The sequence below is a fragment of the Zophobas morio genome, unplaced genomic scaffold, assembly GCF_036711695.1.
Source record: "Zophobas morio isolate AGI-343-1 ecotype UQ-CSIRO unplaced genomic scaffold, CSIRO_AGI_Zmor_V1 ptg000124l, whole genome shotgun sequence".
Taxonomy (NCBI): domain Eukaryota; kingdom Metazoa; phylum Arthropoda; class Insecta; order Coleoptera; family Tenebrionidae; genus Zophobas; species Zophobas morio.
In genome coordinates, this window is record NW_026972229.1 from 36,723 (window position 1) to 47,482 (window position 10,760).

A 10,760-nucleotide genomic window follows, 5' to 3' on the forward strand; every position below is an offset into this window, starting at 1 on the left:
AACAAAGTTATTCTCACATCCTAAAAAATAAAAACTGTTACTTTATTTTGACAAGTATAATATTCACTGTGGTCCATGTTTTCTTATTACAGTAGCCCATTTTATGGGAGGACTCAATTTTCTGGGAATAAATATACAACATATTTTATTTATTGCAGTAATGAATAATTATTCCAATTTGTACTAAAATTTATTTATTTAAATGAATTAGATTAGACAATTTTGCCGTCATACTGAAATCATTAGTGATTAGTGCTCATTTCTTAAGTCTGCAATTGCACAAAAATGAAATGATATCATTTTTCAGCTTTGGATTATTTTCGTTTTGTTAAGTTGTTTTGCTTTTGTTTGTTTGATGTAAAATATTTGATTTGATAGATTATCTGCTTGTTCGACATTATTGGAGCGTAATTTATCATTCTTTTTAATTAAGGGACCGGTGATGCAACCCATAATACACTTGTCCGAAATTTCATTTAAAAGAAACACATTATCGTTATGAATAAGAATTGTCAATGATTGTTTACAATTTTGAGTCCCGCTGTTTTCTTAATAGTACATGATTATTTTAAGAAATAAATTAGATTCAATGTATGTATGGATTATACTAGACTGTTTGAAAGTTGCAATTTTTGCATGTATGTATACTTGATCATTACCGTTAGAAGTAGATGCGAGTTCATAAGAAGTGATTTCTGTTGTTAAACTTGGTAAGAATAACTGAGGTATTGTGTCCTTTCGCAGATACATATTTGAAGCTCTATCTTCAGTTCGAAAATGTTTGTGGCAAACACGGTGTGATCGATATATCAGGTCAGGTTCCTTTTTGCGGAGCTCTTCTTCCCCACATAAAATCAACCATTTTCGGAAAAGAATAGGATTTTTAGCGGGATTTGGAAAACGATGGCGAGGAGATTGCCTGTCTTCGCATCCACGAATAGCACATTTCCTTAATTTGGTCATTATAACGCTACAAAATGTATATTATATGAAAAGATCAGTAGGTATGATAATTATAATTTTGTACCTGTAAAATTTGAGAAACAGATAAAACTTAATGATAATAAACCACAAATGGAATAGTCTTTGATAAAAATGATGTAAAACACGAACAACGACTAACTATTACAAAAACACGAACAAAGTAACTATTATAAAAACACGAACAACTAACTATTATGAAAACAAGAACAAGAATACGTATAACAACAATAGGACGAACACAAAACAGGAATACAAAACAGGAACACACTTATAATAACGATTTAAGGCAAAAATAACACAGTGAGAATAATCTGACAGGAGAAAACAGACGTGTAATCACAGGCCACTACGATAATTCAAATTTACAAATTTTAAAATTCGACCGCCGCGCCTCTGGTGAAATGTTCCCCAACTATTTAGTGTTTTACAGGGAAATGTAAAGAGTAAAGAGTGAGCAGCCCATGCTCAGTACAAAGTCGCCAGCAAGGCCAACTAGATTCATACTGCTTAAACGCTGTATAAGGCCTCGTCACTCGCGCTTTTTAAAGTTCCTATCAAACGTACCGAAAGTGGAGCAACCTTGTGGGATTTTAAACAACTTTGATATGCCACCAAACACCAAGTGTCACTGTCACTGTGATGTGACCAAGTGTCACTGCCAGAAGTGGTTGATGTCAGTGTTAAATAGAAACTCAAAACAAGCAAGAAATAATACCATAATAAGAATAAACCATTTATTAAAGCTTCAATAGTTTCCTGCTTTGGGGTTTGTTGTCTATTATTTTTCTTTTTAAAGAATCTGTTTTTTCTAGACATATATTCGACAAGACCGGTTTTGCTACTGTTAGTATAATGATCACGCTGAGGTCTTGTTGGTGTTCAACGCAAGGTAGTAATGGATTTTTTAGTAATTTTGGTTGTAAGAGCTTAATCAGGTGGTCACATGTTTTGTTAAAACTTAAGTGTGGTAAAATTTCTTGGATGACATCGGCTATTTGCTTTACAAGTCCCACAAATAGTTCACTTGGGTGTATTAAGCCACCATGGTCTTGAAGGGTTATTAATTTTAGCAGAGGTCCAGGTATTGTACTTGATACTAATGGTGCAATACAATTATCACATCGAATTTTTTGTTGCAGCTTAAGAATTACATATCCAGCTAAGAAAGCTATGGATGCAGAGTAGAGGTTACTTTCAGGTACTTGATTCCGTTTTAAACTATCAATTTTGTAACGTAAATCTGCAGGCAGAAGTAGTTCTTCAAGTTGGTCCTCTGCTGTTTGATTTCTCTGATGAGACAGTTGATTCAAAGATACATGACTAACAGTACTTGCGGTGTTAGCAAATAAAGATGATTTTAAAATGCCACTTCGTAGAATTTGCCGTAAAGCATATTCTGCAGCACGAGCATCAGTGGTGTCATTTGAGCCTCCTTTTAGGCGAATATGGGAAAATGTTGCTTCAACTGCGTCCGAGCTAAATGATCTAGTTAATACATAATAAAATCCAGATTGTTTAAGAAGAAACTGAATGCACAAAAATGTGCTTTTTGCTGTGAAACACAAAGCATGTGCCGTTTCGTCGCTTAAGCCTGAATAACCAGTCCTGCTTGAAGTAGACTAAATATCCTTGACTTAATGTTGGAAAGTCACATTCAACCAGTGAAGGCGTTCGTCCGAAACGTTCACATATGGTGCAACAGTGCTATCGAGGGCATGAATGTAGTGCCTGCGAGTTGAAACATTGTGCACTTGAAAGAAATGATACATGTTTTCCATGTATAAGATAGTCCCATCAGCATCAATAAAATTATCATATCCATCTTCTTTTAATAATTTAAGCGCTGAAGTAACTGGCGGTGAAAAAACCTGTACAGCTCGCAACACATTCATCTTCTCCAGATTTGTTGGAAATAGGTGTTTTTTGGTAAGGTACCTGACAGGTTTCACAGGCCATTCCTTTTGTAGGCCATATAAGGATTTCAAATAGGACGAAGAAATGATGCCAGCTGAGGAGTTCATATTATGGTGCAAAAAAAGGTTTCTTGCATTTTTCATCGCATGACAAAAATCAAAAGAAAGAAATAAAGGCACTGGTGGAAGAAATGGATGCTCAATGTAATATCTGAGTGTTCCTCCACATAAATTTCTGAACAGTCCTACATTAGAGGGATGATTGTCCGTAACAATGCGTAAAACTAGAAATCCACAGTCTGTCAGAAGTTTGAGAACTTGCAAAGTTAATGAATGGAAATCTGCAGCTTGTAATGTGGAATGAAAAAAATACCCAGCTGGAATAACAAATCGTGCTGATAAGCCATTAATTACAAAACATGCCATTTTGTTTGCAATTTTTGGTTAACTACCGATAGAATTTGAATTACTATCCAGTCCATAAATGCGGTCTTCTGCTCTACTATAAATCATCTTCTCTTTTATTGACATGTCGTCAATAATCAAGGAACACAATCTTTGTGCAGGGTGCTTTAAATTTTGTAGTTCTGCATACAAGCGTTCTTTTATTAAATTGTTTGTTCCATTCAAAATGCCAAGAGAACCTTAACAATAACAATATAAATACAGAACGAGAACAAACGACCAAGAAACCCAAAACACACAAAAGTAGCAAAAGATTGATTCGATATGACAATTGTGACAGCGTGGAACCGGTGATAGTAATTATCACAAATAATTATAATGATCTTGACGAACATGATTCTTGTTTTCATTTCAAATACAGTATCGTAATTTGAGAATAGATGACACCACTTTCGGGATTCCATGGCTTGCTATCCTGGAACCCAATTTTCAGTGGAGTGACGAGGCCTTGTACAGCGCTAAGCGATATGAATCTAGTTGGCCTTGGTCGCCAGTGAGTCAAACAAGATGTCCACAAAATTTTGTGCACTAATTTTCCTGACGCTAGCTACATTTTCACTACAGTCGAATAATGACAACGTAAGTATTCGACAAAATTTTACAATTAAAAACTCAAACTTTGACGTAGTTTGTCGTCGTCTCTACTACTACTACTACTACCGAACGCACCGAAAACACCAACAAACTCGACGAAGGTCAGAAAACTAACCCAGAAACCAACACCTGCACTAAACACGTCCCGACAAACTGTAAAGAAATTCAAAAACAGGGTCACAACACTCCTGGGATTTACACCATCCTACCTAAGTACGCACTAGAACCCTTCAAAGTGTACTGCAACATGCAAACTCGAGGTGGTGGCTGGACCGTCATTCTGAACAGGTATGATGGATCTCAGGACTTTTACTTGGACTGGAATAGTTACAAGAATGGGTTTGGAAAGCCGGAGGGCGAATTTTGGCTAGGTTTGGAGAAGATGCATTTACTGACAGGTACTGCAGCATCCTTTAAGGTACAAATTCTGTAGAATATTTTTCGTTTGACAGGATACGAGTACAACGAGTTACTTATTGAACTAGTAGACTGGGACGATAAAGAAATCTATGCACGATATAAGACCTTCAAAGTTGGAAGTGCAGAAGATCAATATGCGATGGAGATCTTGCGAGGGTACAGTGGTACCGCTGGAGACTATTTCTCCCAGGAAGCTGGAATGAAATTTACGACTAAGGATAGAGATAATGATTTATGGGCCGGAGGTAGTTGTGCTGATTGGTCGAATGCCGGATGGTGGTACCGTAGTTGTAAGAGAGCTCATTTGAGTGGTAAACTCTTGGGTAAGACGTTTCCTTCGTCGGATATATGGAAGAGAACATACTGGATTGATTCCCACGGAAATGATTACAGTTTGAAGGAAGTGAGAATGATGGTTCGACCATTGCGTCCAGATCTGTGAACACTTTTTGGACGATTATTGTGTTTACAAATCAGAAGTTTAATAAAACATTTTAAAAGTATGTTTTGAATGCCTCTGTATCTACAGTAAAACCCCACCAGTTCGCTTATTAATATAACGAGGTTAAACTCAAATATCTTTGAAAGAAAACAATTGATAAGGTAGCCTTTGCATAAATTTCTTTAGAAAAATTCCCCTTTTAACGTTGTAACTGTGTTTAAATATTTGTGATGAGTACTGTAAGATCACAGATAATTGTCGCTATAAATATTTTATTTATGAATAAAATTGTTTATTTTATACTAAGTACTAAATCTAGTTTTGTTGTTGTTACTGACTGATATGCATTAACCCGACCAAGAAGATACAAATGTAAAAACGCAGTTGTGCACACTGCTGAAGGTGGTATCACTCAGAATTATCACACAACAGTTGAGCATAAATTCTCACTCATACCCTGTATTTTTCAAGTTCAAAAAACGAAAAATTGAAGATCCAAAAAGTAAAAAAGGGGTGGAAACCCAAAAACTACAAACTGAAAAATTTTAAAATCCGAAAATCGACGAATTGGAATCGATTGGCCTGAATATTTGAAAAATTGAATAAACGAAAAATTGGAAAATCGAAAGAAACGATAAAAATTTAAAAAATTGTGATATAAAATCGAGAAAATGAAAAATAAAAAATCAGGAAAATGCTAAATAAAAATCGGGGAGTTGAAAAATTGAGGGGACGGAAAATTGAAAACGGGCACAATTAAAAATCGAGAATGTGAAAAATGGAAAAATGAGATTTTGTAATATTGAAAAATTGGAAAATTTGGAAGTCGACAAATTGTAAAATTGAAAAATCAAAAATAAAAAAACGAAAAAGTTGAAAATGTACAAAGTGAACATGAAACTTGAAAATTTGAAGAAAATTGATAAAAACCTGAGAATTTGAAAAATTTAATAAAGGAAAAATTGTGAAATCGAAAGAAACAACAAAAAATAAATAAAATCAAAATTGAAATATAAAATCAAAAAAGTGAAAATCAAAAATCGGGAAAATGAAAAATAAAAATCGGAAACAAAAAATTGGAGAAGGGAAAAATTAAAAATTGAGAAACTGAAAAATCGAAAAATGAAAATCTGTAATATTGAAAAATGTCAAATTGAAAAACTGAAGGAACGAAAAATTGAAAATTTTGGAAGTCGAGAAATTGTAAAATTGAAAAACAAAAATAAAAAACGAAAAATTACAAAATGAAAACTTAAAAAATCTTAAGAATCGAAAAAGTGAAAAATCAAAAAAAAAAAGAAATATGTATTATGAAATGGAAATATTTAAAATTAAAGAAATTGGAAAATCGGAAGACAGGAAATCCAAAAACTGCAAAGTGAAAAATTTAAAAATTGAAAAATGGACGAACTGAAAATTCAAAGCCTGAAAATTTGAAAAATTGTAAAATCAAAAAAAAACAGAAAATAAAGGAAATGAAAAAACTGACAATTGTGATATAAATCGAGAAAATAAAAATTAAGAATTCGCTACATTAGAAAATAAAAATCGGGAACATGAAAAATTGAAAAATCGAAAGAAACAACAAAACATAAAGGAATTGAAAAAATGAAAATTTGTGACATAAAACCGAGAAATGAAAATTAAAAAATCGGGAAAACAAAAAATAAAGGAATTGAAAAAATGGAAGTTTGTGACAAAAATTTTAAAAATTGAAAACTTAAAATATCGAAAAGTTGTAAAAACCAAAAGTTCAAAAAACGAAAAATTGAAAATCTGAAAAGTAAAACGTCGGGAAATCGAAAAATCCAGAACGAGAAAAATCCAAAAGTCGAAATACTAAAAAATCCGAAAACTGAAAAATTGAAGAATCGAAAAACTGAGAAAACACAAAATTGAACGAAATATCCAAAAATTGGGAAATTTTAAAAATTGAAAAATTGGGAAATCGAAAAGACAAAAAACTGCAAACCTAAAGAATCGAAAACTTGAAAAATCTGGAGCCCGAAAAATCGAAAAATTGAGGAACTGAAAAACTGAAAAATCGAAACCTTGCCAAGTCGAAAATGGTAAAATCAAAAAATAGATTAATTGAGAAATCGGAAAACTGAAAATTCAGAAACGTCAAAACTTGAAAATCTAAAAAATTGGAAAATTGAAAAATCGAAAAATAAAAAAATTTGGAAAAAAGAAAAATTAGAATATGCAAGAACTGAAAAACCCGAAAAATTCACAAATCGAAATATATGTAAAACAGTCGAAAATTGAAAAGTCTAAAGTTTAAAAAACGAAAAACTGAAGAATTGAAGAACTGAAAAATCGAAACTGCGAATTCGAGAAACGGGAAAATAAAAAAATATATATATTAAAGGAAAAATCGAGAAACTGAAAATTTACCAACGTCAAAATTTGAAAAATTCTAAAATAGAAATACTGAAGAACTGGAAAATCAAAAAATCCAGAAATTGAAAAATCTAAAATTTAAAACAATGAACAACTGAAATATCGCAAATTTGAAAAATGGAGAAATCCAAACATCAAAGAATCAAAAAAGAAAAATTCGAAAATGTAAAACTTAAAAATAGAAAAACTGAAAAATCGACAAATCGAAACTCCAGAATTTAAAAAAATTAAAAAGTCGGATAACTGAAAAATCGAAACATCGAAAATTGGAAAATGGAAAAACCGAAAAATCCAAAAATCGAAACATCGAGAAACAGAAAAAAATTGAAAAATTTTAAGAAAGAGAAATTAAAACATCGAAAAGTTGAAAAAAAATTAAGAAATCGACGTATAATACTGTCGAAAATTTGAGAAATCTAAATTTTAACGAAAAATTGAAGATCCAAAAAGTAAAAAAGGGGTGGAAACCCAAAAACTGCAAACTGAAAAATTTAAAAATCGGAAAATCGACGAATTGGAATCGATTGGCCTGAAAATTTGAAAAATTGAATAAACGAAAAATTGGAAAATCGAAAGAAACATCAAAAAATAAAGGAAATCAAAAAAAGCAAAATTGTGATATAAAATCAGAAAAGTGAAAATTAAAAAATCGGGAAAATGAAAAATACAAATCGGAAACAAAAATTGGAAAAGGGAAAAATTAAAAATTGAGAAACTGAAAAATCGAAAAATGAAAATCTGTGATAATGAAAATTTGCCAAATTGAAAAACTGATGCAAACCGAAAAATTGAAGGAACGAAACATTGAAAATTTAATCAAAAATAAAAAACGAAAAATCACAAAATGAAAACTTGAAAAATCTTAAGAATCGGAAAAGTGAAAAATAAAAAAATAAGAAATATGTATTATGAAAGAGAAATATTTAAAATTAAAGAAATTGGAAAATTGGAAGACTGGAAATCCAAAAACTGCAAAGTGAAAAATTTAAAAATTGAAAAATGGACGAACTGAAATTTCAAAGCCTGAAAATTTGAAAAATTGTAAAATCGAAAAAAAAACATAGAAAATAAAGGAAATGAAAAAACAGACAATTGTGATATAAATCGAGAAAATAGAAATTAAAAATTCGCCACATTGAAAAATAAAAATTGGGAACATGAAAAATTGAAAAATCGAAAGAACCAACAAAACATAAAGGAATTGAAAAAATGAAAATTTGTGACATAAAACCGAGAAAATGAAAATTAAAAAATCGGGAAAACAAAAAATAAAGGAATTGAAAAAATGGAAGTTTGTTACAAAAATTTTAAAAATTGATAACTTAAAATATCGAAAAGTTGTAAAAACCGAAAGTTCAAAAAACGAAAAATTGAAAATCTGAAAAGTAAAACGTCGGGAAATCGAAAAATCCAGAACGTGGAAAATCCAAAAATCGAAATACTAAAAAATCCCAAAACTGAAAAATTGAAGAATCGAAAAACGGAGAAAACAAACAATTGAACGAAATATCCAAAAATTGGGAAATTAAAAAATTAAAAAATTGGGTAATCGAAAAGCCAAAAAACTGCAAACCTAAAGAATCAAAAACTTGAAAAATCTGGAGCCTCAAAAATCGAAAAATTGAGGAACTGAAAAACGGAAAAATTGAAACCTTAGCAAGTCGAAAATGGTAAAATAAAAAAATAGATTAATTGAGAAATCGGAAAACTGAAAATTCAGAAACGTCAAAACTTGAAAATCTAAAAAATTGGAAAATTGAAAAATCGAAAAATAAAAAAATTTGGAAAAAAGAAAAATTAGAATATGCAAGAACTTAAAACCCGAAAAATTCACAAATCGAAATATATGTAAAACAGTCGAAAATTGAAAAGTCTAAAGTTTAAAAAACGAAAAGCTGACGAATTGAAGAACTGAAAAATCGAAACTGCGAATTCGAGAAACGGGAAAATCAAAAAATATATATATTAATCGAAAAATCGGAAAACTGAAAATTTAGTAACGTCAAAATTTGAAAAATTCTAAAATAGAAATACTGAAGAACTGGAAAATCAAAAAATCCAGAAACCGAAAAATCTAAAATTTAAAATATTGAACAATTGAAATATCGCAAATTGAAAAATGGAGAAATCCAAACATCAAAGAATCAAAAAAGAAAAGTTCGAAAATCTAAAATTAAAAAACAGAAAAACTGAAAAATCGACAAATCGAGACTCCAGAATTTAAAAAGATTAAAAAATCGGATAACTGAAAAATCGAAACATCGAGAAATAGAAAAAAATTAAGAAATTGGAAAATCGAAAGAAACAGCAAAAATTAAGCAATCGAAAAAACAAAAAATTGTGATATTAAATCGAGAAAATGAAAAATAAAAAATCAGGAAAATGCAAAATAAAAATCGGGGAGTTGAAAAAATGAGGGGACGGAAAATTGAAAAAGGGCACAATTAAAAATCGAGAATGTAAAAAATGGAAAAACGAGAAATTGTAATATTGAAAAATTGGAAAATTTGGAAGTCGACAAATTGTAAAATTGAAAAATCAAAAATAAAAAATCGAAAAAGTGAATAATAAAATCTTGAAAATGTACAAAGTGACAATCAAACTTGAAAATTTGAAGAAAAATTGCTAAAAAACTGAAAATTTGAAAAATTTAATAAAGGAAAAATTGTAAAATCGAAAGAACAACAAAAAATAGAAGAAATCAAAAAAAGCAAAATTGTGATATAAAATCAAAAAAGTGAAAATTAATAAAATCGGGAAAATGAAAAATAAAAATCGGAAACAAAAAATTGGAAAAGGGAAAAATTAAAAATTGAGAAACTGAAAAATCGAAAAATTGAAAATCTGTCATATTGAAAAATTGCCAAATTGAAAAACTGATGCAAACCGAAAAATTGAAGGAACGAAACATTGAAAATTTAATCAAAAATAAAAAACGAAAAATCACAAAATGAAAACTTGAAAAATCTTAAGAAACGAAAAAGTGAAAAATAAAAAAATAAGAAATATGTATTATGAAAGAGAAATATTTAAAATTAAAGAAATTGGATAATCGGAAGACTGGAAATCCAAAAACTGCAAAGTGAAAAATTTAAAAATTGAAAAATGGACGAACTGAAAATTCAAAGCCTGAAAATTTGAAAAATTGTAAAATCGAAAAAAAAACACAAAAAATAAAGGAAATGAAAAAACGGACAACTGTGATATAAATCGAGAAAATAAAAATTAAGAATTCGCCACATTGAAAAATAAAAATTGGGAACATGAAAAATTGTGGAAACGAAAAATTGAAGAATCGAAAGAAACAACAAAAAATTAAGGAATTGAAAAAATGAAAATTTGTGACAAAATCGGGAAAATAAAAATTAAAAAATCGGGAAAATGAAAAATAGAAATCGAGAATTTGAAAAATTGCGGAAACGAAAAATTGAAAATGACAGAAATTAAAAACTGTGAATGTGAAAAATCGAAAAATGAGAAACTGTAAAATCGAAAAATTGCAAAATTAAAAAATTGCAAATCGAAAAATTGAAAAATTT

General features: G+C 30.0%; 1 protein-coding gene and 1 long non-coding RNA gene across 2 annotated transcripts; both read left to right on the forward strand.

Annotated features, from left to right (window-relative positions):
- Window positions 1-1,553: 1,553 nt before the first annotated feature.
- Window positions 1,554-2,849, forward strand: LOC135145104 (uncharacterized). Its single transcript, XR_010283327.1, has 3 exons — window positions 1,554-2,065; window positions 2,124-2,182; window positions 2,231-2,849. It is a non-coding gene; the product is annotated as an uncharacterized LOC135145104 (long non-coding RNA).
- Window positions 2,850-3,794: 945 nt separating this feature from the next.
- On the forward strand, window positions 3,795-5,048 carry LOC135145103 (microfibril-associated glycoprotein 4-like). Its single transcript, XM_064077220.1, has 3 exons — window positions 3,795-3,941; window positions 3,991-4,354; window positions 4,409-5,048. Exons 1-3 carry the CDS (start codon window positions 3,870-3,872, stop codon window positions 4,816-4,818), a joined length of 846 nt encoding a protein of 281 aa, XP_063933290.1. The 5' UTR covers window positions 3,795-3,869; the 3' UTR covers window positions 4,819-5,048.
- Window positions 5,049-10,760: the final 5,712 nt, after the last annotated feature.